We start from the raw sequence: 27,279 nt of genomic DNA on the forward strand, positions 1-27,279 counted from the left end.
GTAAAAGGTTTTCTTCAAGTAATGCAGTGCTCTTCCTTTAAATCTTGGTGCATAACAGTTAACTGGAACACCCTGTATATATTTATGACCTTTGCATGCAAGTGACAATGTTTCCATTTCTAATAAATGTTGCAAATTATTAGAAATGTGTTTGTTTTTTCATGAGTCATTAGCATTGCTTACTGGAAAGAGAAGCAATACTGAGACACACAACATTCCCGTGCATTTCACACGCCATTGATAAGACCCTGCCGAAGGGGTCACTGAAGTCTATGAGTTTTTTCTTTTTTTTTTTTTCATGGTCAAAAAAGCATGCAAAGCAATTTGAAGTGTGGTCAATATACAGCAACATATCCATTCTTTAGGCATAGGCTATCCACACTTTTAGAAATAATTTTTAATTGGCTACCTCCATCTCTTTCATAAATATCATAAACTTTGCCCTGTGTGTATATCTAAATATATTGTATATGCACATGGTGTTTACAGCGGAAAGTTACAACGAAGTTGAAGTGAGAAAATACGAAGGAGGCAGCTGCCGCTAGTGCTTCTAATGCGCGTGTTCTCTTATTGTCAGGATTTGCAGAAATAATGTGGAAGTATGGATTAAAAGCCATGCACGCCCGTGCCAACAATGATGCAGTAAGCTATTAGCCCCCGTAAAATTTCAAGTGAAAAGGTCGAGGAAAGTCAAAAGAAACCTCAAATGATGTGGGTGACAAAGCTCTGGTAATGGCACTTCAGGTGTGTGTGTCTGGCGGGGGGGGGGGGGGGGGGGGGCTCAGCCACCCCCACCCCACCCTCGGAAAACTCCGGAGGAGGCTCGAGCTCCGGAGCCCCCCTGTAGTAGGGGCCTATGACCCTGCTAGTACATGGCACACCTAAAAACACTGTTCGGAAAGCTTTATAAGGATACACCCTTTAATATTAAATATATAGTACACCTTTCATAGACGGTGTTGCAGCGATCATTTACTATGTTAGTAAGTCTTTACATTCACACAAACATACAGTTTGCTACTTACAATGGCCTGACTCTTTGTCACCTGTAAATATAAGATACCAAGCACCTACTATGATGTAAAGTTAACATTAAATCAGGCTGAAACAAAACAGTGTCATGAATGGCACCTGAATGGGCTGTGGCAACTTCTCTTTTCCAGGATCAAGGCCCTCACTCTCTGGCAGGCACGAGCGTCCCACAGCTCGGACACGGATGTCATCAACAATTATGCTGCGTCCTTGCAGCACAAAGCCAAATTCCCGCTTGTACCTACATCCCATTGCAAAAGGATACAATGACATTTCTCACTAGCATGGGAGGAATATCAAAATAAGGAATTTGATTTCTATAACTGCTTGAACTGCTTTTATTGAGCTGCCTTCATATCTATTACTGTACAAGCAGAAAAGAAAAAAAAATTGACCAAAGGCCACACATGCATTGTCAAAAAATTGAAAGACTAATGCTCCAAAGTAAACAAATATTCCATGACAGTTCAGCACAGACTTGCTACCAAAAAACATCCAACCATGCTGTAATAACTACACAGCCTCATTACTGGCATAAAAAAGGTGGATAATGTTGATTTGCTGAGTAGCTTAGGAGAGAAAACAGGGCAAAAAAATTATTTTGTTGAAAAAATATTTTCAGTTTTTTTTTTTTGTTCACAAATAAGCAACCTGCACAGAAAATTTTCTTATAATACTAGAAGCGGTACAAAGGTAGAAATTTGAGTTTACTGGCATGCCCATGACTTCTGCATGCAGAGCACATTTCAGAGATATTCCACTTATGCAGTTGTCAGAATGCCTACACTAACAACACTGTGAAGGATTCCTGTGTGAATCACCTTGCATAATATACATTTGTCAGCATTCAATGCATAAGCAAAACAGAAAGGGAGTGGTGCTCCAGTTTAACAAATTGCCAAGCATGGCACACTATTATGACTTATCCTGTTACCAGGTTCATTCTTTCTACATTCTCTTCAGTCTGTTCAGTGCACTTCTCCCTTCTGTGGCTACATTTAGCGGAATATCCCAAGATGCTTAAATAATATACAACAATGTTTGCTCTTAAGACGAACAAAGATAAACTAACCTTGCCGTGAAGGACATTTCAAAATCTCCGAATGTGGAGACAGCCTGCCCAGCAGTAGAGCCAGAAGATGTATTCGTGCCACTCTTAATGATGTCAGGTGGGCACATGAGGGCACAATCAGTCCGGTCATAGCGCATGTGAAGAAAAGGTTCAACAATAATGTTCTGCCTGGAATCAAGAGGATATTATAATTTTAACATATATTTACCAATGACCAGCTAGCAAGTATAGCATTTAATTTGTGTGGGCTTACTTTTCAAAACCTTGACGACGAAGGGCTTCTGTGCACTTCATACTCAAAGCTTTGATTCTGGCATCAATCATAGGGATGTTTCCTAAAAAACAGTAAAATTATCCTTTGCTGTGAATTAACCAGGCATTATTTTCACAAGGCAATTAGAAAGCAAAGACAGAAGCCAAAATAGAATAGAAGGCAAAGTGCTATGCATAAAATTTACCAAGTGTTGGCACAGACTTAGTGATGGAGCGATATGTTCCTGAATACCTGATGACTCTAAGCTATCAACCCTCAGTAAAAATAAAGATGCTGTAAAATAGGCATGTGGTTAATAGGAATTCCAAAAGTACAAGTCCAAATGTACATTTTAATTGCAACATTAAAAAGAACATAAAAAATTTAAATCTTTCGTTGTGTAAAATTATAACATATAGAAGCAAGTTAAAAGTAAAAATAATTTTTATTTGTTTAAATCTATTTAAAATCCTTTTCTAAAAAGACAACGCATCTTTCTGTTCTACATTCAGGCCACCAATATTTTTGAATTGTACAATGCAAATGAAACACCACAGTGTTCTCACCAGCAGTATATTTCATAGCACATGGCTCTTGAGACTCTTCCACAACATCAGCAAGTGCCATGCCATAGGCAGATAATATACCTGCATATCTAGAAAAAAAAAAGAAAGTGTGTACATACATACGAGGAACGTTCCACAAAAGTAAGTTTCATCATTTTTTTAAAAGAGATGGTACACCAGGTGAAACAAACAATCGCCATAAGAATCCATGCCCATTGCTGGTTCAACGAGAGAAGGAGTGGTCAGTGGAGGAGAAATGATGCATGCGCCGAGCACCGAAGAAGAGAGAGTAGCAGCAGATCGGCGTGCCTAAGTTTTTTCGAGTACAAATCATGATGGCAGACAGACGTGTGCTGACAACGTAGTCGCCAATGGAAGCGTGTGCTGTTATACGGTATGAATGGGCAACTGTTCCCTGCATTGAAAGCCTCGCTCTCAGGACGTCACTTCCAAAACAATGCTGAGGTGAAGCAGGTTGTGCGGCAATTCCTTGCATCCCAGGGAACTGAGTTTTACCAGAGTGGTTTCTTCAAACTGATTGCACGCTACAACAAATGTCTCAATGTCAGTGGCAGCTATGTGGAGAAATAGTGCAAGGTGTATAATTCATGATGCCATGGTGTATTATGTTTTTTTTTTTGGCAATAAGTTTCCATGTGAAAATAAATGAATAAACTTTCTTTCGAAACGTCCCTCATACAACAGGAAGTAGAACCTCTGTGGTATAGGCATGGTTACACAGCAAGTAACAAAATGCTTTTTGACTGCGTGTATGTAATGCTACCTAGTAGCCTGTCAAGACGAACCATACAAAATATTGCGTACCTCACATTTCAATATGTCGTGTACTTTAAATGTTTATTGCAGAAACAGTTCCCAAAGTAATTTCTGTGCACTGTGACCCAATGGCAGATCACAACCCATATGCTCCAGGTGCCCTGAGAAAATGTTTTTTTATTAGTGCACCACTGTTACAACTATAATGTACCAACGGCCTGTTGTATTACTATTCATGGTGGTTCTAACTGACTGGTTCCCAGAATGGGGCCAGCTGTGCACCACATTATCTGCATACGCATTTCAGCACACCCTTAACACTTCGAACTCAGAGATACCTTCAATGTTTGATTATATATATATATATATATATATATATATATATATATATATATATATATATATATATATATATATATATATATATATCCAAAGTTTCAAGAAGATATTGTGAATCGTTCGTTTACAGCATCAGTTCTGAAATCTAATTCACGGCTCGAAAAAGTGTTTCAAGGTCTCAATGTCAGTCTGAAAACTTCCTACAGTTCCCTCAGTACACCTACAACTTTAAAATTTCTACAGCATATTTCTCCCAAGATGACCAATTCCTACAAAGTTTCATCTTGATATGTCTGATAATTCTGAAATTGCACCGTTGGACACCGCATAAAGCTTCAAAGCACAATTAATACACTTTAGCTATCTCCCACATCATTAATAATTAGTCCACACACTCATAAAATTGCCCACAGATCCCATTTAATATGTCCAACATTCCCTTGAAATTTCATTGCTCTCATTCTAATATGTTGTATACAGGGGGTCCCAGTTAACTTGGACCAAGATTTGAAAAAAAAAACCAGAGCTCTAGAGATATCGTACCAACTGCATAGTAGCCGTAGTCGTGTGTACTTACAGCCAATATTTTTTTTACCATGAAGTATTAATTAATCAATTGCTTTTAATTAGTGAACTCTTTAATTATTGCTGGAATTACAAACATATCAATTCCAAAGTTGTAGGGCACCTCAAATAACCTCCGAATCAAGCATTTGTTTTGTGCTCAGCTTTGCCTTGTTGGTTTTCCCAAGAAAAAACAAAAGTGCACGAAACATCCAAAATACAAAACAGATACGCATGTGCGCGCCGCTACTCAAGCGCTCCAAAGTGAATAGCCACGGATACACGGCTTTACTAGTGGTGGCAGCTCGATACAGGGCTTCACGCAATGTGATGGTCGCAGCATCATGAGAACACGCTGCTGACGCATTGGTAAGCCTAGTGGAGCCATAGAAGGGAAAGGGGGGGGGGGATTTCGAAGTTGGGAAACCATGACGACGCACTTGGGACTGTAATTTTGCACACTCATCTTGTTCTGTAGATAAGCGCACTCAAAACGTGTGTTCCTTTTGTTCCCTTTAACAACAGAAACAAACCTTGCACAGGCTATGTCCATCTAATACATTTTGGCAGATCTGTATGGCCAGCACATGCTGTTGTCGATTACGTAAATCATTTGTGCTTGACGTGTCAGTGCGTAGATAATAATGGTATACCTCAACGGTACCATGCCAGTGACCTGCTCTTCAAGAAGACCATCATGCCCTTCATGAATGATTAGAAGGCTAAAATGATCCTGGCTTTGGGGGCGGCGCACGGCGACAAGAGGAAGGCAGCCGAGCTATTCCGGATGTGGCATTGTGGAGGACGCCCTAGTCCATCAGCAATACTTACAATGTACGAAGTCCTTTGCGAGACAGGTAGCTCCACAAGAAAGTGACACAGGACTGTGATGGTAGTTCAGGAAGAGGAAATGGATGTTTTGGCACTCTTTGCTACTAACCCTCATAGTGGTGTACGCGATGCCAGTGTGGAGGATGTTAAAAAAGTGTCATATGCACCCGTACCATGTACATCTTCAACAAAAACTTGAAGACCGAGATTTTGAAAACAGACTTGACTTTGCCATTTGGATTTTCCCGAAATGTGAAGAGGAACCGGACTTTCTCACTCGCGTGCTTTTGACGGATGAAGCTAATTTCTCCCGAAATGAACAAGTTAATCTTCACAATGTGCACTACTGGAGTGATAGGAATCCCCACTGGCTGGCACAAACACGACACTAATACCAGTGGTCATTTAATGTGTGGTGCGGTATTTTTTATGGCAACATCATCCGACCCATCTTTTTTGACAACACACTAACGGCACAGCGCTACGTCAACAACATCCTCAAGGGCCCCATGAATGACCTCTGTTGCAACGTTCCACTTGCGTACCTTCAGAACATCTGATTTCAACACGATCGTGCTCCTGCGCATAGTAGCAGTCAGTCTCGAGCGCGGCTTGAAAAGCTTTTTCCTGGACAGTGAATTGACCGTCACGGACCTGTACCCTGGCCTGCAAGGTCGCCGGACATGAAACCCCTGGATTTCTTCTTGTGGGGCTACGCGAAAGATTGCATGTATAGCAGCGAAACTACCACACCAGATGCCCTAAAGGCAAAAGAGTCTGCCGCGGGATTCCAATGTCGTTGGTCAAAACTGCAACAGCATAAGTGTTGGAAAGAAGCAAATAGTGTAATGCTTCAGACGGTGACCTGTTTGAGCACGTGCTATAAGTGGCAGCGGCGGAAAATAACCGCTTAAAACTGGTGTAAAACATGACTGTTTAACATACCTTCATTATGTCACCCTATCCTTACATAAAAAAAGCCTGCGACAAACATAGAAACGGGTAAAAAACTGCTTTATTTTGCCTCTTTTCTGGAGTTCAAGAGACAGAAAGCGTAAATGGCTAAACCAGTTGCACCTTTGGATGTTTCTTTGTGGTCGGCTGAGATGCCTTACGTGCTTTTGGTTTATTTTTTATTCAAATAAACTCCCGAGTAGCTCTTTTCTGCTCTTTCGAGAGCTGTCTTTTTTCTGTTTTCGTGCTCTTTAGCACACTGTATTTTTTAACATTGCTTGAATTTCTTTTGTAGCTTTGTTTCATAATTCGCAAAGGTTAAAGCTATCCAGAGTGCCTATAATCAAGCACAACATTCTTGCGTCCACAGGTGCTGACGCTTATCGCATCACACTAGTTGGGTCACGAAACCTCTCAAGCCATCCTACATGATGAAGCTTTGTATGATGTGGCGATAAATGAAGGCAGTGTTATATCTTTCAGAGGTTACTTGGAGGCGCTTGAGTAGCGGCACGCGAGTGCGCATCTATTTCATATTTCATATTTCTTTCGTGGGCGTTTGTTTTTTCTTGGAAAAAACAACCAGGCACACTTCAGCACGAAATAAATGCTTGATTTGGAGGTCATTTAAGGTGCCCTACAACTTTGTAATTCACATGTTTGCAATTCAAGCAATAATTTAAAAAAGATTATTAATTAATATCAATTAATTAATACTTCATGATTTAAGAAATAGTGGCTGTAAGTACACATGACTGCCGCTACTACGCGGTCAGTACGATTTCTCTAGAGCTCTTGGGTTCTTTTTAAATTTTGGTCCAAGTTAACTGGGATACCTGGTATATGAATTATCATAGACTTAAGTTGGACAATTCTTCACTGCATCTGGTTTCAATAACAGCATTTCTGTAAAATATTCAAACAGCTTTACAGAGTGCAAATAGTCATTTGACAAACAGGGAAATGGCATCACAAAGAGTGAGGTGTAAAATAATACAAAGATATCATCTTCCTACCTGTGAATGAGAACTTTTGTCATGCCAAGAGCTCTGGCAATAGCACAGGCATGTTGTGCTCCTGCACCTCCAAAACAAGCTAGCAAATGTGTGGAAACATCAAAGCCTTTGCCTTGTGTCAGGGCTCGAATAGGACGACACATAGACTCATTCGCCACATTAATGAAGCCCATTGCAACTTGTTCCAAGGTCATGTGCTTGTTTGCACTACCCGGCTGGCTTTTCAGGAACAAATTCACCTGCACAATGCCATTGACAACTGTATAACCAAGAATCCACAAACAAACAAACAAACAAACAAATTATGCAGCTGCTAGAGGCCACCTGCCAAGCAGGTTAACTTAAAAAGCAGGCATACTATGTAGGGTGTTTCAGCCAACTTTAGCCAGAGTTTAAAAATATACCGATACACTCTAAGATAACACGAACAAATGCATGTTGCTCACTTTTGTATGCAGTGTGCCACGCTATAGTTTGTATTTTGCTTAATCAGATAATTAGTCAAGATTAATTAACCAGTTTCTGAAGCAATGAAACGAGCAAAAAGATTCCAATTAGAAAGTTGCAGAGCGGTTTGCAAAACGTCCGAATAAACAGTTTTCGTCTTTCTATATATTAAGTATTAGTGTTTTTCAACTTACTGCGGATGCCCACCAACATGAAAAAAAAAAAACATGTGACATGCGAGCAGCATTCCGGGCAAGTTGGTAATCCATTGCTTAAATGATATTGCGCGACATAAAAACGACACGGACGTGAAAGAAGACGACACACCAAGCGCTTGGTGTGTCGTCTTCTTTCACGTCCGTGTCGTTTTTATGTCGCGCAATATCATTTAAGCAATGTGACATGCCCGCTTGCGCGTCGTGATTGCATTGCTCCCAAGCATTCCGTGCACAAACGAACATAGCATTTAGTCAGGTGTGCTGCACTACATCTGCTTATCACTATCATGAACCGCCGCGAGGGAAGCACATCACTGGCGTAAATCGCACAGCCAACGCCTTCGTCACTGCCCTGTTGCCTTTTAAGCGGCAGCACACACGCTAGATGCTATGTTCGTTTGTACATGGACAGTTTGGAAGCACTGAAATCACAGCGCGCAAGCGGGTATGTCATGTGGTACTTTCTTGTATTTCGCGGGCATCTGCAGTAAGCCTAAAAACACTAATACTTAATAGATAGAAAGACAGAAACGGTTTATTCGGATGTTTTGCAAACCGCTCTGCAACTTTCTAATTGAAATCTTTTTGCTCGCTTCGTTGCTTCAGAAACCGGTTTATTAATCTTGACTAATTATCTAATTAAGCAAAATACAAACTATAGCGTGGCACACTACATACAAAAGTGAGCAACATGCATTTGGTCGCGTCGTCTTAGAGTGAACCGGCATATTTTTAAATTCTGGCTAAAGTTAGCTGAAGACACCCTGTATAATGAAACATCACAGTAGTGCCGTTTATTGCTAGACCAAAATGCATACTCTGAACTTGAATAGTGCTAAACCTCAAAACAGCCGTACCATTAATCATCTCTGCAGTAGAAATTATACTAAAACATAGACAGGGGAGTGTGTTTTATAAGAATTCTTTACTTCTATAACAATCTTTTTTTATACAGTAGTATTCTGTTGCACAGAGTGGCCAATACCAGAGATAATTACAGCAAGAAATGTACTATCTAGTATTTCTTTTGTTCCACCCAGCTAAGCACTGAAGAAAGAGATGGCACATACATCTACGAGGACATCTTCATTATTTTTCATTTGGACAATGTTCTTCAAATGGAGTCCAAAGTTTGTTTAGTGTCTGTAAAGACAGTTCTAGTCTCTGTAAAGACATCACTGTTAGCAAAGCCTCCTCCTTGCATGCCCAGATAACAAGTTCAGACGAAGCCAGGAGCCATGTAAGTAGGTTTGTGTAGCATATGAATATTCAAAACCTACTGTTGCAATGAAACAGCAGCATGTAATGGTGAACTAGAAAATGAAGTCCACTTTTTAAGATTACTACTTTTTGAGCATACCAAAAGACAAGGTCAAATTTTCAGTTATAGATTGCTGAAGAACCCATAATTTTATTGTCATAATATCACCCCAGCTCTAGCTCCCTATGTGCTCCTGGGCCCTCTATTCCTGTTTCCGGTCCCGTTTTGTGGTTGAGAATGACCGCATCAGGAGATACCTAGTGCAATGACACACATAGTAGCTGTACAATATGCAGTCAACATGTAGCCACAGAAATCTTAAATGTAGGAGTTATTTCATGTGCGTCCTGGACAAGATCTATGGTGCTTTACTTAAACTTAGTGTGATAATAAAAAAAACTTATGGCAGAACTCATCATACAATGAATGTCAACATTAATGTGATTAGCATTGAAGCAGTGTAGCAACGCACCATATTGCCACCACCGAAATGTGCCACATATGAGGCATGTGTGCAGCCATTCCTCTCTTGCGCTTCGCACTGAACATGGCACGCCATCTAGTGGTGCTGCTACAAGATCCGAGCATGGTGCCTGTGTGAATATATTGACGCGAGATAGGCTGATATCTGTGTCCACCGGCCACTTGAACAAGAACGCTGAAATGCGTAGTGGCACACACTCTCTAGGCATCTCCTGTTGTTAAAAGGACAACACACTATGCTTTTATGTCAACTACAAACAGCTTAACAAAGTCACCAAACGCAATGCTTACCCCCTGCCACGGATTGACAATGCCTTGGACCATCTACGCCCTGCTCAGTTCTTTAACTCATTAGGTATTAAGTCAGGGTACTGGCAGATTAATGTCGAGGAGTGTGACCACAAGACAACTGCATTTGTGACTCCCGATGGGCTGTATGAATTCAAATCCTCTCATTCGGCCTGTGTTCCACATTTCAGCGAATGACGGACACTGTACTCGCTGAAGTGGAAGATGTGCCTGGTCTACCTGGACAATGTTGTGTTTTTAAGCACGTTTGATGAACATCTGGCACAACTGAAGAGCATTCTAAATGCTATCCACAAGCAAATCTCACAATCAAGCTTGAAAAATGTCACTTTGCTTTTCAGGAACTCAAGTTCCATAGACATGTGGTCAGCCCCCAGGGCTTTCGGCCAGACCCCCGAGAAGCTGGCTGCCGTTGCTGAGTTCCCTCGTCCTAAAGACAAGAAGGCTGTTCAGCGGTTTTTGGGCCTCTGAGCCTGATACCGTCATTTCCTTAAAGGACATCTAAAAATTGCTGAGCCTCTGAAGAGACTGACACACCACAATGTGCGCTTCATGTGGATGAAAGAGCAAGAACTAGTAGTGTTCACAGAATAATGCAAACGATTTCAAACAGCTCCAGTGCTTGTGTATTTTTATGATGGTGCTTAACCTGAAATTCACACGAATGCCATCAACATAGGGCTCGGAGCCATTCTTCTTCAATGGCAAGACAGTAAGGAACGTGTAATCACATACATGAGCTGTAGTCTCACAAAGGCAGAGGCTAATTACTCGACCACTGAAAAGAAGTGTTTATCATTCGTTTGGGTCATCAGTAAGCTTCAACCCTACCTGTATGGCTGACCATTTCGAACGGTCAGTGACCAACATTCACTTTGTTGGCTTGCTAAACTTAGGGATCCATCAGGCCACCTCACTCGTTGGAGCCTCTGCCCTCAGGATCTACTGATCTGGACAAAAGCGCAGCGGTGCTGACTACCTGTCACATGCTTCGATTCCATTGAGATCATCAGTCCTGGAAAAAGATTTGCCATTTCTTGGCGTTGTGGGATGTTGCGTTGGCTGAGGAACGAATTACAACATAGAAAAAGGATGGAGGCTTATTGCTTTAGCAGCGGCAGCAGGTGATCATACCAGCGCTTCACACGTCTGGTTAGCAAGTCTCTTTTTCAAACCACACAGCCTGCTTTTGTACCTTCCCTGTCACCAGCATTAGGCGGTGATGCTGCAGTGGCAGTGTTTCTTATCAGCCACGTGGTGCAGCTCGCAGCCGTGCCTCACTGGAGTGGACGATGATGAGGCGGAGGCTGTGCAGAAATGTTGCAGTGGGCGCGTCGCCACAGCGTCACTGTCGCGGTGCAGATGGCTGACCTACAATGTACGGACACAGAATTGCTTCCTCTTATCAGGTACCTTCAAGGAGCTGACGTTGTTACCCTACGCCCGCTGTCACAAGGACTGACATCGTACTGCCTGCACTTTATGCACATTATCTTAACCATCTGCACCAGATGACCGGGACAGTCACTTTTGAGAGGGAAGAAATGACGTGAGATAGACTGACATCTACGGCCGCCAGCCACTTGAACGAGAATGACAAGGTGCGTAGTGGTAAGCGCGCTCTCAGAGTGTCAACCATCATTAAAAGAACACCATTTTGCCAAGGCCTCTCTTTTTAACTTAGCGACAATCTATTCAGGCAAGATTGTCTCAATACATATGTTGCAGGTTCAATGCTGCCCAGCACCAGATACATTTTAAGTGATTTCTTTTTTTCATTAAGGAGTGGCATGTGCCCAGTGGCACATACCCAGTTACACAAGTTGGTGTGAAAGAGCTTTAATGATAAGCAACACATGCCCAGTGGCACATAGCCAATGAACTAAGTTAGTCTAATGGTTGGTTTCTAACCAGGTTGCCTTAGCACAGCAGCCCAATGTGGTACCCATTACACCATGGACAACCCAGTGATTAAAGTTGGCAGGAAAAAGATTAGAGACCCAGCCAGCCATACAAATAGGCAGAAAGATAGTCCGTCTCCTAAGAGTGTGAAGTTCCCAAACTATGCTAATTACATAAATGCTAAGACAACAACACTCTGGCTAAGAAAATGTAAAATATAAAAGAGCAGAAATGAAAGGCCGCATCCAGAAACTCCACAACTTGTCTCTTGAGAAATGCAAGCCCTGAAATCCCGCCTGCTTGATGCGTGTAGCACACATATCATCGCAATAAAGGTGATATATTTATGCTGCTGACACAAGATCTTATGTGCCACATGTGTTCATACGTTGGAACCATGTAACTCACAGCATTATTAATACAGTAAAACCTTGATATAACGAAGTAGGTAAAATCGGTAATTTGCTTCATTATTTTGAAAATTCATTGTATTGAAATTTGACCTTTTATGCAAATAAGTATAGTCACCGATCCATTTTTCTTGCACGGAAAGGGGCCACAGAATTTTCTGAATTATTGAGCAATCGAACAATCACTCCTCATAGGTTTGGCTGTCGGCGCTCAATAAAACACTAGGTGGGAGCCCTCCTGAACATTTCTGTAAGTACTCTCAAAATGAGGGAAGTTTTTTACTGTCAAAATAATAGACTTGAGCAAACAGAAAGTACTGAATAGTTTACAGACGCTATCTCTTTATCGAATACATACAGTGTACACTCACTGCACACGGTCGCCGCGATGGAGTCCCCCGAACCGGCTTTTTGCGTGAAAGGTGAGAGCAAACTATGTCAAATATGTTCTTATAGTGAGTTGTCTGTGTAATCAAATGGAGCATAACAGAATGAAGCCTCAATGAAGCGATGTCACGGGTTCACAGCGGCCGACTGCACGTCTGCATGCATATCCGTGCACAGTATTTCACTTCGTGCTGTGAGCTTTAGGCTGAAGCATATGAGCATTTCACAGTACACAAGCAACCATTGTTGGGTCAACTATCAGAGCTGTTCAAAAATAATTTCGTTATAATTAGGGACTTCGACACCTACGGCGACTTGCAATGTGCCGTTGCGACGATTCAATCTTTTCTCTTTTCTTCTAAATTCTTGGACGTTTGAATATCATTATTTCTCAAGTTGCATCGCACTGTATGTTTATCAGTCTTCTGAGTGAGCAATTTCCCGCTGCTTCTTTTTCTTAATCCAGTGCATTCATTGTTTGTTGGTAACACAAACATGAGCACATGTCATGCCTTTTTTTAATGTGCTTCTTATACTGTTCCCTTTCCATTCCAGTGAACTTGCCACTATCTAGCATCAACAAGTTTCATGACATTAGTCAAGCAATGTGCGCAGGCGAGCATCTCAGTGCACGCTATCTGCTACTCACCACGAAGATTGCAGCCCCAACGCAGTAGCACATATCTTTCTCGCAGAAGTGCTTGCTGCACACCCGAGTTGTAGCTGATGGCTGCTTGCCAGTTCTAAGTTTCGCAATCCAAGCTTCATGCAGCTTCTTGTCCTGCAGGTATGTGTGGAGGCTGACACCGGGCTCTGTTCCGTACGTCTGGTGCTGCCGCACAGAACAGTAGCCTACAATGTTGGATGCCTTCAAAGGCAGTCGCTACCTATTATAGTGCTTTCAAGTGTTGTGAAGTAGACACCTGAAGCAGGAAGACTTCCCCACTTAATCAGAACTGCAGGGCAGGTGGGACTTTAAACTTTCGTTTTCAGCTTGCTTCTGCACTTCCAAAGCAGCCAATGTGCTCGATGTGTCCACGTGATCCCTCATACCATGTCCCGCCAATGGTGGAGCTCGCCTCCAATATTCACATTGGCGGTACAAATTAAGTGAAGCCAGCCATGCTTTCGCGGGCACTCAGCCCCCGTGGCTGATAGCATCACCTGCACTGAGATGACACTATCATGAAAAGCGCCAGCAGCAGGAAGCAAATGCTTCACCTGCCCCTCGCTCCAACAGGTCACCGAAACTCGAGATTACGCAACCTCCAATACTAAACGCGTGGGATGACAGCTTACGTGATGCCACATCATCTCGGCATGCCTACTCTTTGCACACACAGCAGATTATCTCTAAAGCAGGCTGTGTTGCTACGTATGCGCTCAGCCGCGCTTACAGACATGCCCAGTGACGGCCGATAAGCACCGGATATCGCAAAACGCGCCAACTTACCCTTACCCCCACCTCACCCTTCGCATGTGCTTGATCGCGTTACCGCGAGCTCGCTCCCCTGCCCCTTTTTCCCTTTGCTGGTGCGGGAAGGCGCCACTCCCTTGAAGCCACCATATTTAATTTCTCACTCACTCTCGCACACTTTCACTCGCACCTACAGCACAAAGTGCACAGGGCACGATAGGACCTTATACATAACATGATGCGGCACCACTTCGGGGGTCGCTCTTGCCGTGCCGCACACAATTTGAGAGGTGCGATTGCAAGTAGCCACTTGTAATTTAATCATTTGACCATCTACGTCCGCAGAAGTTTCGAATTAGTGTCTTGGCATTCCTATGTGGTGAAAACAAAATTTTGTTATATTGAAATGGCATACAAACACACTTCATTATATTGAGATTCTAAATACATGTTCTATGACAAGAAGTTATGAAACGTTAAATACTTCGTTATACCGAGAATTTTGTTATATTGAAGTTTGTTATATCGAGGTTTAACTGTATTTTTGGTACGAGTTACTTTTACACTGCAGCATCAAACATGTTGTGTATGAAGCGTTGAGTTTACCCCTTCTTGCTCCCTTTTTCTTTTAAGTTACTTTTTGTGTTTTTGTTGCTGCACTGCATATTGTATTCGTAACTACATGTACTTACTCACTTCCTTCTCTATATCCTCTCATCTTTGAAAGTGTGACAATTGTTAGTGAAGTGCTACACCTGCTGAAGTGCCACCTACTGCAGCGAGCAGAAGGGGAGTCACGAGAGCAGGGCTAGGAAAGTGTTGGATCAAGGAATAAACCAGTTATGCGTTTACTGTTGAACTTAGGCCTCAGCTCCACTTCTTTTGGGCTACATATGTAACAAAACTGGTGATGAGGTTGCACAGAACTACATGAACAACAATGCCTACCTTCAGCAGGATCAAAGCGTTTGAGGGGGAAGGTGGCCTGGCCTGCTTACATGGAGCGTGTCCAAGAGTTCTTCAAAGCTAACGACATCATGCCAGCAAAGAAAAGGTCAATATTTTTTAGCTGGTGTGGACCTCATGCCTCTACACTATTTTGCAACATTGTAAAGCCAGAATCGCCCCAAGATAAAACACCTGACAAGATACTGGTCATACTTGCCAGGCACTATGCGACAACTTCATCTGTCGTAGGGCAACAGTTTTGCTTCAATTCGAAGGTGTGTTCTGAAGGAGAAGCAGTCAGTGACTTTGTTGCAGCCCTGAAGTGTTTGTCTGAACACTGCAATTATGGAACACTCAACAACATGCTGAGAGACCGAATAGTATGTGGCATAAACAATGCAGTGATTCAGACATGGCTACTCCAGAGTTCCGACCTCCCATTCGAGGACACAGTGAAAACCGCCCTGGCAATTGAAGCTGCTAAAAAGGATGCCGTTGAACTGTGTCAGGCAATTGCAAGTAGTATGCCTGGTTTGCCTACCTCACCCGGTATCGTCTGCGGCCAAGAGCATGGCGTGTTACCGCTGCAGTGACAGGAGTCATTTAGCATCGCAATGCAGACACAGCAAGTTGCAGTGTCACACGGCAAAGAAGTGGGACATTTGGCAGTTGTCTGCAACTTGCAGAAGACTGACACATTTGCGAAGGACAAGACATGTGCTGTGAGGACTGCTTTGCCACAATCAACACGCGCCGCGCCGGTAAACGCTGTCGACGCCGACGTTGACATGCTTCATGTTCCTCACAGTGCTGACGTTTTTGACATGTGGCACCTGAGCAGCGAGCCGATGGTGCCGCCCTTCGTTGTCATCGTGAAAATGTCTGGGAAGCCATTTTCAATGGAGTTGGACACTGGGGAAAGCATATCCGTAATGCCAGTAGACAAGTTTCAACGTGCCTTTCCAGAAGCGAGTCTAGAACCTTCAAACATATTTTTACACAGGTTTGGTGGGGAACTCAAGCAAGTCAAAGCCAAGGCAAACGTTTGCATCAAATACAAAGGGCACGAACGGGTCTTTCCATTGTACCTCATGAGTAGCACTGCTCCAACGATGCTCGGGCACAACTGATTCCAAGCTTAGGGCATTGGCGTCAAAGGATTTAAGTAATTTAACCAAGTTAGTGATGTCAGCAAGTTGACTGCTTGTTTTCCTGAGGTGTTTGCAGAAGGCATTGGCCCGTTCAAGGGATATTCCACAAAATTATTGTGCCTCCAGATGCAGTGTCGAAATTCTGCAAACCACGCCCACTTCCATTCGCGCTCATTGACCTCGTAACTCAAGAGATCCTGAGGTTGCCACGTGGAAACATTCTTGTTCCCATTAAGACATTCAAATGGGCAACACCAATTGTGCCTGTTCAGAAAAGAAAAATGGCACAATAAGAATCTGCGGAGATTAAAAGCAAACAGTCAATGCTGTGTCGCTCATGGAAACCTACTCAGTTTCTCATGCTAAAGAGCTGTGGGCAGCTATGTTGGGAGGTCAGAAGTTCACAAAACTTAGTCTGTGAGATGCCTACCAGCAGATATCTTTGGATGCAGAAAGCCGTGAATCCGTGACCATCAACACACACATGGATCTGTGCCAGTACAAACAATTACATTTTGGTGTTTCTGCTGCACCTGCCATCTTTCAGCGAGAGATTGAAAATCTACTTCATGGTGTGCTGAAGACAAGCTGTGTACTTTGATGACATTGTTATTACAGGCATCAACGACAAGGACCACTTGGCAAATCTGATGATTGTCTTGCAGAACATTCGGGAAGTTGATCTTAGGTTGAAGTTGGAGAAGTGTGTTTTCTTCGCTCCCGAAGTGGAATACCTGAGCCACTTCATATGCAAGCAAGGTCTAAAGCCCAACCAACAAAAAAAGTGGAAACCATCATCAATGCACCAGAACCACAGAATGTGAAGGAGCTTCAAAGCTATCCTGACCTGCTCAATTTCTACAGATGGTTTTTGTCAAACATCTCAACAAAACTGCGTCCTTTGCATCAGCTACTTCTTGAAGGGGAAATGTGGAGCTTGAGAAAAGAGCAACAGCAAGCATTCATTACAAGTAAAAGGCTTGTAACGGTGTGACTTTCGCCTCCAGAGCTGGTGAAGAAGACTGTTCACATGCAGGTAGCATGAGAGAACATGCTGGCATGCTCGACCTGAGCGGCCGCGGTATCGGCCACTTCCGAGATCCCTTGCCACCATGGCCAGCCAGCCTAAATAAACAGTGGCTACGGCGGCTACCTCTTCACACCGCCTTCCACAAATTGGTGACCCAGGCAACCGAGCCCAGCCATGCCAGTGTGAGCGCAGCAACTCTACCAAGGTGAGTGTGACGTGGCCTCACGCGATCCGGCAGACGTCTCGCGATTGTAGGGTGTCTGGAAGTTCTACATCGACATGTTGAACATCTGGTTCATCCAGCTGGACAGCCACTTTTGTATCAACAAATTTCCAGGCTCCGGCTGCTCACTACGTCACCTTGAGCGCTCAGACACAACAGCTTTTGCCATTTGAACCATCATGTCATTCCGCATCTTGTTCCACATCGCCTGCATCCACCCGTGCCGATCATGAGCATGTGCCGGCCCAAGCATCAAAACTCTACTCAGTCTGTGAGCCCCATCTCCATCTCAAAGGCAGCTGCACGACGACTCTTTCCAAGGAATTCACTGGGCCAAACACAAGCGCTTTTGGCTACTCTACGGCCCGCCGCTCTCCTTCTTTGGACAATCCTGCAAGATGAATCCGCAAAGGCAACAATGCACAGCTACAGTCGCAGTTCTCTGTCACTGCCACCATTGCACACCGTTCAGCGCCAATGTCTTCAGCATTATTCCTCTCAATGACCTGAATACTCGGCATGCGCCAAGAGTTTAGGCACACGCCAATTCAGCATAGGCCTTAACTCTGCTTGCAGAGTTGCACTGCACTGGGTGCACAGACATCAACAACACAAGACAACATCCTTAACACACAAGAGAATGCACCCTGTGTCTAGACTTGGCGTTCCTGTGGCACTGTCTGTGCACAGGCATGCGCCTCACGCGCAGCTTTGCGTGCTCTTTGTGCTTCCACTGCAGACATCCCACCCTGTGTCGTGGAACACTATACATCTAACCTGTGGCATAGGCAGCCTTCTCTTTCCCCCTCCTAGTGATGCTTTTTTACACAACATCGTCACCTGTGACACTCTCAGCCATGGCCGCCAGAGAGCTATTTGTACCCTTTGCCGCAACACAGACTTGACCTGGACTTCTTATCGCATGCTACGAATTGCCACTCATGTATACTGGCTTGCAGTCTCTCTTCTTTCTATACGCACACCTTTTGCACATATTTCAATTGTGCTTCCCAGAAGCTTTTATCAAATGCACCTGTTCTGGCCCACTACTATTCTGAGAAACCACTTGTCCTCAATGCATCACCATGTGGTGTCTGTGCAGTTTCGGCACAGATTGAAGCAGATGGAACTGAAAGGCCTGTAGCTTTTGCTTCATACACTATGCTTGCTGCTGAGTGGAACTACAGTCAGACTGACAAGGAAGGTCTTGCTTTGGTTTCTGGTGTCCACAAATCTTATCAGTACCTGTGGGGAAGGTCGGTCACTGCTGTAACAGAGTACCAGCTATTGCTCGGACTTTTTGGTTCCAGTCAAGGTGTGCCCAGCCAGGCATCACCAAGAGTCCTCAGGTGAGAGCTCATACTATCAAGCTATCAGCTCAAGCTCATCTACAAGACAGGCAGTATACTAGGCCATGCTGATGGATTCAGCCAGCTGCCTCTTCCTGCAACTGAGGTTCACGACTCTACGCCTGCCAATGTCTTCATATTAGAACAAGCATACCCTGACGTTTTGTCACCTGCAGTCGTTACATGTGCTACAGCAAGGGATTCCATGCTTTCACAAATTGCTGAGGCCGTCCTGACTGGGAGCCCTTTTCCTCGAGGTGGAGAGTAGGGCCCTTATACTACGAGGACCAATGAACTTAGTCTGCATGAAGGATGCCTCTTGTGGAGACCCATGTCATTGTTCCCAAGTCCCTGCAATCCCAAGTACTTAAACTTTTGCATGCTGGCCATCCTGGAATTGAGAAGCCAAAGATGATTGCTTGGTCCCACATGTGGTGGCCTGGAATTGACAATGACATGACAAAACAGGTGCAGAGCTGCCCTGTGTACCAAATGCAACAGAAGTCTGCCCGGAGGATGCCAGTTATGCCACGGCCATTCGCTGACAAGCCCTGGTCCAGGATCCATGTTGATTTTGAAGGTCCATTTATGGAATGGAACGGAAAACTTTATTGACTTTTTTAAGGTTTTAGCGGGTCGAGGCCAAATTCTTCATTCTTGAAGCTTGGGTCCTCTTCAGCCATGGATGGGCCCCTAGTCCAGGGCTCCACTGAGCCGGGCCGCCTCGCACGCGTGCGCTATTAGAGCTCTTTGAGCCTCTAGCTCGCGGCTGGTGAGCCAGCTCTCCCATTGCTCCGCACTTGGTGTTTTGTGTTTGTGGAATGCCTGGTTTCTTGTACACTCCCATGTAATGTGGTATAATGTTGGTTTAGCTCCACACCACGGACAAATTGCGCTATACTGCGTGGGGAACATCCTACTTAGTATGTGTAAGTTTGGGAAGGAGCCCGTTTGCAGTCTCCGCCATCCTGCGGCCTCCTCCTTTGTTAATGCTTTATGTGGTGGGGGATATTGATATCTTAGCCCCTTATAGAGGTTTAATAGCTCTGAATAGCTGTTCCCGCAGTTGATCTGTGGCCCCTCTGGGGCGGTTGACGTTCCTGCTCGGCTGGTCATCCCTCGAGCTAGGCTGTCTGCCCCTTCGTTGCCCCTGATCCCTGCGTGGCTTGGTATCCAGATAATGTTATGTGTGGGTTGTCCCTCAGCGATTGGAACTCTGCTGAGGATCTTGAGCGCCGTGTTACTAATTCTGCCTCTTATATAGCTCCGACACGCCTACTGTGAATCTGTTAGAATATTGAGGGATATTCCTGTTCTATAACCTTCTTCCGCTGCCAGTGCGACAGCAATTTCCTCTGCCTCGGTTATGTTAGCCACCTCGGCCGTGAGTCCTGTGATTAATTCTCCTTGATTATTTACTACTACCGCTGCCGCGTTGTTTTTGTGTGCTTGTGAGTAGAGGGACGCATTGGTATAGACTGTATAGTCCCGATGTCCCACCGTCTTTTCGTAATACTCTGCCCTAGCCTGTCTCCTACTCGCATGGAGGTTTGGGTCCATGTTGCGAGGGATAGGTTATATGCGTAGTTTCTTTCTTAGTGGGTCTGGTACTGTGGCCCTGCTACTTTGTGATTTTTCTACTTCCCGACCTAGCTTTGTCAGGAGCGCCCTTCCCGTTGTTGTATTGCTGAGTCTTCGTACTTGTGCCTTGAGCTGGCATTCCCTTAGTTCTTCAAAAGTGTTGCTGATTCCAAGTTGCATGAGTTTGTCGTTGGATGTGTTCCTTGGGAGGTGGAGAGCTGTTTTATACACTTTCCGGAGGATGGTCTCCACTTGCTCTTTTTCGGTTTTGGTGATTGCATGGTATGGCAGTGAGTATGTGACCCGGCTGACTATCAGGCTGTTGACCAACCTGAGTGTGTCCTCCTCTTTCATGCCATATCTCTTGTGTGCCACTCTGCTAATCATTCAGCCCACCTGTCCTGCTGCTTTGTTTAGCAGGCAGATTGTGTGGCTGCATTTCCGGCTTCCTTGCAGCCACATGCCGAGGACTCTAATCATCTTTTGTTCCGGGATGTTCTGTCCTTCTAGCCTTACTTCAAGCGGGGCATCAGTGGGGTGTCTGCCCACCCTGAGGAGTTCAGATTTCTCCGTGGAGCATCTGAGGTCTCTTTGCTTTGTGTATTCTTCGATGCAGGCGGCAGCTTCTTGTAGTGCCTCTTGTTTATCCCCTAGTGAGCCTTGAGTAGTCCAGATCGTTATATCGTCCGCGTACATTGCGTGACTGATTCCTTGGATCTTGCTAAGTTTCTTGGTAAGGTTGACCATTGCTATGTTGAAGAGTACTGGCGAGATCACTGAGCCCTGCGGAGTGCCCTTGCATGGCGTTTGAAAGGCGTCACTCCGTAGGTCTCCCATGCCTACTGTCGCTGTTCTGTCGGTTAGGAAGCTTCTGATATAGTCATGGACTTTCTTCCCGCAATTAGTGGTGTTAATCCCCTCCATAATGGCGGCGTGGGACACGTTGTCAAAGGCTCCCTTGATGTCGATGGCCATAACCACGTTTTCCCTGTTTTTTGGCATTGTCTCGAGTACCTGTTCCTTTAGCTGTAGCAAGATATCTTGGGTAGACAAGTTTGCCCTGAAGCCGAACATGGTGTTGAGGTACCATCCTCAGTCTTCAAGATGCGTTTGGATTCTTCGGGTCACTATTCTTTCGTACAGCTTGCCTAGGCATGATGTAAGCGAAATTAATCTGAGATTTTCAATTTGGAGTTTTTTGCCGGGTTTGGGAATCATCACCACTACGGCGTGTTTCCACTCCGCTGGTACTTTGCCTTCCTCCCATAGTTTGTTGAGGTAGAGGGTGAGCTGATCAATTGCTTCGTCGCTGAGGTTTCGAATTAGCGAGTTTCGGATTTTGTCCGCCCCTGCTGCTGTGTTCTTTGTTGTAGCCCTTACAGCCTCGAAGACCTCTTCTCTTGTGATGGGTCAGTCTGTAGTTGAATTTTCTTCACCCTGGTAGTCGCCTCGGTAGCTTTCTACCGAGATCTTTCCGTAGCATTTTTCCCGTACTGCTTGGAGCAGTTGTTCTTCTGTTCCTTCATACTGGTGGATTAACCTCTGAATGGATTTGCTGCTTTCCGCCTTGCTCTTGCTCGGATCCATGAGTGTTCTGAGGATACGCCATGTTCTGGCTGTGCTTAGGGTGCCATTCAGTGAGGTACTAAACTGCTGCCACCCCTGCCTTGCCAGCTGCGTTGCATACTCTTCTGCTTGCTGAGTTATTTCGGCAATTTTCTTCTTAAGCTTTCTATTTAGCTTCTGACACTTCCACCGCTTGGTTAGGCCTCGTCGTGCCTCCCATTGCCTGAGGAGTCGTTTGTCCACGTCTGGTGCTTGTTCTGTTCGTTCCACTTCTTTTGTGTAGAGATCTCTTATTTGTCTGAGCTGTTGGCCCCAATCCTCTGCCGAGGTTATGTCCCCTTTTAGCTGTTTACAGTGGACTTGAAAGGCATCCCAATCTGTTAGACTTGCCTTGCCAATCTTCCTCCTGATGATTTATGCCTCTGTGCTGACCCTGATGATGTAGTGGTCGCTGCCGAGGTTTTCCTGCAAGTTCTCCCATTTGACTTGCTTAGCGCCCCTGACAAAGGTTAGGTCGGGACACGTGTCCACGCTTACGCTATTGCCCTGTCTGGTGGGTTGGCTTTCATCTGTGAGTAGCTCGCAGCCTATGTTTTCTGCAGCTGTGCAGATACTGCGCCCTTTCTTGTCTTCGATTCTACTGCCCGACTGCGGACTCTTCGCATTGAAGTCTCCTGCTATTATTAGGGTGTTTTGCCCTGCAAGCTTCTTCGCTTCCGCAAAAAGCTTAATGAAGTTTCCTCTGTTTTTAGGTGGGCTATATAGATTGATTACGAAAGTGCTCTTAGCTTTCTTTTTCCGTTTTGGAATCACTTCGGTCACTATATGTTCTAGCTTTGTGATGGTGGATGGTGATGGTATTTTCTTGTGATGGTGGATGCTTTTTCTAAGTGCGTAGAAGTTCACTCTGTTCCATCACCAGCTGCACAAGCCACAATCTCGGCGTTCAGGACTGTCTTTTCTCAACACAGTCTGCCAGACATCATTGTATCTGAAAATGGGCCAGCATTCACCAGCAGCCAGTATGCTGACTTCCTGAACAGGAATGTCGTCTGTCACATGCTGGTGCCTCCATATCATACTGCTTCCAATGGGGGTGCAGAGTGGGTAGTACAGACTAAAGCCCCTCCATACACGTTTCCGCCGACCAGGTTAAGTACCGCCAACCTGTCCTCCTCCTCCACGCTCCTTTCCCACTCACCGCCTTAGCTTCCGGCGTCAAGCGGAACTTACGTAGCTGCAGCTTCCTGTTCCGAGTGGAAGTGACGCTATGTTTTTTAGCGTTGTTTACTTTCGCGTCGATGGAGAGGCTTTAATTGCACTAGCTGCGGTTTAAACTGTGAATGCGATTCCATCCAAGAACCACCGCCTATTGTAATCAGCGATCTGCTCATATTCGCTGCTTCGCGTCAACCTGTGACGGGTTGTGCCACGAGCGACAACGCACAGTGGAATGTAGTGCCCGGGCGTTTGGAGACCACTGCCGTTTTTCGTGCATTTGGAAAACAGCAACCACGAACTACTACTTCAGCGGAATACAACAGCTTTTCCCCTTTGCATTCTTCTTATGGTGACTGCCACAGCTCTTCTAAGCACGTGCGGGTGTCTCACCATCGTCTAACAGAAGTCAAAGCGGAAATTCCTGCAGCGCAACTCCAGGAAGTGGAAACGCCGGAACCGGAAATTTTTAAACCGGAAATGCCAGAACTGGATTTGGTGTGAGGGGAAAAGGCGGCGAACAACAAAGGTTGTCGCTACTTAAGAAAGCGGCGGTGGTGCGTGTATGCAGGGGCTTTAGTACAGACTATCAAAGATAAACTGAAAAAAAGCACACTGTGTGAATTCAGGACACTGTTCCACTACCGCTCAATGCCTCATGAAGTAATAGGCCATTCACCCTGCGAGTTGCTCATGGAAAGAAGAATCAAGATACCCTTGGATGTCATGCACCAAAGTCTTCGATTGTCTGTTCAGTTAAAGCAGATTACGCAAAACCTGCATGCAGACAAGGGTTGCTGCCTAGCACCAATAAAGGGCCCAGGTATCCCAGTGTTCAACAGGAACTTCCGACCAAGTCCACCATGGATACCTACCGTGGTCCTACGAGATGTGCCTCATCTAAGGTTGTATTGCAAGATGGAACTGTGTGGCACAGAGATCGGGACCACATCTTCCTAAACCTCGTACAGCCACCACTACCTGCAAACACTGTGCCACTAGATCAGCCCACTGAGCAACAAGCAACAGAGCCTGTGGAGCCTGCAGGAGCTGTTGCTGAGCCAGAACAGCCACGCAGTCAGCTCCACAACAGAACTAGGCCACTAGCAGCGGTCTTCCCATTGGAAGAAAGCCCTGTCACGCTGCGGAAAAGTGCCTGGGCAAGATGCCCTATGAACCGGTATTCTCCATGACAAGAACTAAGGGGGAGGAGTGTGACAATTGTTAGTGCAGTGCTACACCATCTGTAGCACCACCGGATACTAGCGCCACCTGCTGCTGCGAGCAGAAGGGGAGTCATGAGAGCAGGGCTGGGGCAGTCTTGGATCAAGGAATAAACAAATTGTTACGTATTCACTGTTAAGCTCGGGTCTAGCTCCACTTCTTTCGGGAAACATACATGACAGAAAGTAAGCAAATAAACAAACAAAAAGCAATGTGTGATGAATGTCTCTCAGATAAAATATTATGTTCAGCTATTCAACAGTTTATAGATGCTCTAAGCTGCATTAAATACGGTTCAATTTTTCAGTCAACGGTCGTGTGTGACCTACAGGGTGCATAAGTATGTAGTAAATCAACACCAGCTGGTAAACTCACAATTAAAATCGTTCTACTTTTTAGTTATGTTTCCTGGGGGCAGCATCATAGTATCCTGATCGATGCCCAAAGAATTGCTTTCTTCTATTAACAGTTTCATCCTGAATTTGGAATTTATTTCTGGTTGTGCCATACATTATCTGACATTCCATGTAAGTTGATTCTTTGGAAGCATTTTTGCAGGCTGAGAAGAGTAACAATGCAACTGTTTTCTCTCTGCCATAAATGTGTGACCTTAGAGTTGTGGCTATGATGTCAACCTGTGAACTACACCATTGCTGGTTTATTCCCAGCTAACAGCAGCTGCTCTTTGCATCAACAAAGATTTTTTTGGTACACGTGCAAGGTCTAGATGTTTGCTAGAGCCAAGCACATTACACTAAAGTCAAAAACGAAATTTGAAATCATAATTTTAGTTTAAAAAATATATGTAGCATTCCTTCATTATTGTTGACCATTATTGACCTGAGACTGCCTATATTGTTACCATTAGCAGTGCCAGTATCAATGGCTATGGTGAAGACTGACAGATTGACCAAGTGTATGAAAGGCGACGAATTAGTTACATCTGCCATGCAATTCTACATCTACAAGTCATTCACATCAAAATAATCATTCACAGAAATAATGTATCATGTTCAGTCACCACCATTTAGGCATTTAAAGCATTATCCTGATATAGCACCAGAAAACCAGAAACCTATATCTTTTCTTCTTTCATGTAGTTACAGTACAAAGTTTGGCACTTGCCAATCATGTTCAGGCACCACCATTTAGGCATTTAAAGCATTATCCTGATATAGCACCAGAAAACCAGAAACCTATATCTTTTCTTCTTTCATTTAGTTACAGTACAAAGTTTGGCACTTGCCAAGCCATAGCAATTATGAAGCAACAAATTTAATTTACATTTTAAAAGGCGCTTGACACCTCAGCTTCTGAAATAACTATATTACCATAGTAATTACCAGAGTATCTTCTGTAAGAGGGATGAATTAAGCACCCTAATTAATGATCTGGAAGCCAATCTAATTGCTCTAACTGAAACATGGCTCAGTAGCAAAATACTAAACTTTGAATTGTTTCACTGTGATAAAAAGTATGTTGTCTACTGTAGTGACCACACTGATAGAATAGGGGGTGGTGTTTTGCTCACAATCGACGAGCGCTTCAACTGCTACTGCCTGAGGGATGGGTCAGGGCCCCTTTAATATGAATGCAACCCTAAAGCCCTGCTATTTCAAGAACTACGAAATTACCTCGTGTGTGAGTCTACGAAAAGCTGCTACAGCAGCTTCTTTATCCAGTGGCTCTTTTTCTGATGGGCCAAAAATCTTGGGAAAATAGTCTGGTAACAGCCGGCCTAAGCACACATTGGCATCAGTCACAGTTAGTGGACCTCCTGAAAAAATGGAATGTGGTCAGGCTGTTATAGGATTATGCAACGTGGAAAAATGATAAAAGCACAAACCTAATGAACACTTTATTGAAGCAAGCTTATAAGCCTAAAATTTCTGCAGTGGTTACACACATCTGAATTTGCAACAACAATCAGGTCTTTAACACAATACAGCAGAATCTCGATGACACGAACCTGCCAAATATATGTATAGTCATGAATATATGTATAAACCATAATTTATACACCAAGATAAATGAAATTTGTACACTGAGGCAGCAGAGAAACATTCACATGAATTTATTGATGGCTCAAAAGATTCTGCACCATCTATGCTTGATATTTTGGCAGAGCAAGGACTGTATAAAAGTCCTAAAAGAAATCATTTAAAGCAAATAGTTTCAAGTAAAAAAATTTTGCCTTTTACAGTGCCACCAGCATGAAAAGCTCTTTAATAAAGCGTTGCTCAATCCTATGCTCCAGTTCAACTATGCCTAGCTGAAAATTTGTAACAGTCAAGTATTTGCCAATGTGTAGTCTCATATATGCATCACATGTCATTGATTGTGCATCACTGACACTCAATGTCATGCTGCAGTAATTAGTTAGAAGACTAGCATCCACACATAAACTTGCTCGATTCTTCTCACACAGAGAAACTGAAAAACAGGCCCACAACCAACCACTGGTCAGGCACGTGCTTGAGTCTGTGGACGCCTTCTGCAGCTTAATGTTTGCAAAAAGCAGCTAGTGTGGATAATGATTACAGTGTTGGCAATACATGCACATGTGGGATGATAGAGAAGAGCAAATTGGAGCAAAGGGCTTGCGAAACTGTAGGATTGTCCAGTTGGCTGGGCTGCAGAAAATACACAAGTGAGCGTTACCACAGCATAGTCACATGAAGTGCTGTACAACATTGAAGGACCAGCTTTCTACTCGTTGGAGCCTGCCTTTTCACCAGAATAGCAAAAAAA

At 44.2% G+C, this 27,279-nt stretch overlaps 1 protein-coding gene across 2 annotated transcripts in view; it reads right to left on the reverse strand.

Moving 5' to 3' along the window:
• LOC142557428 (5-oxoprolinase) overlaps positions 1–27,279 on the reverse strand; it is a 166,823-nt gene that overhangs the window by 114,483 nt on the left and 25,061 nt on the right. The window contains exons 11-17 of one of the 2 annotated variants that reach the window (XM_075669271.1): positions 26,163–26,305; positions 7,405–7,643; positions 2,924–3,012; positions 2,358–2,439; positions 2,105–2,272; positions 1,132–1,273; positions 1,026–1,046 (exon numbers count right to left, since the gene is read on the reverse strand). In XM_075669271.1, the coding sequence (XP_075525386.1) occupies positions 1,026–1,046; positions 1,132–1,273; positions 2,105–2,272; positions 2,358–2,439; positions 2,924–3,012; positions 7,405–7,643; positions 26,163–26,305 (884 nt within the window). The remainder of the gene's footprint in view (positions 1–1,025; positions 1,047–1,131; positions 1,274–2,104; positions 2,273–2,357; positions 2,440–2,923; positions 3,013–7,404; positions 7,644–26,162; positions 26,306–27,279) is intronic. The other variant, XM_075669281.1, reaches the window with a different exon arrangement.

Source organism: Dermacentor variabilis, chromosome 1, assembly GCF_050947875.1.
Source record: "Dermacentor variabilis isolate Ectoservices chromosome 1, ASM5094787v1, whole genome shotgun sequence".
Lineage (NCBI taxonomy): Eukaryota > Metazoa > Arthropoda > Arachnida > Ixodida > Ixodidae > Dermacentor > Dermacentor variabilis.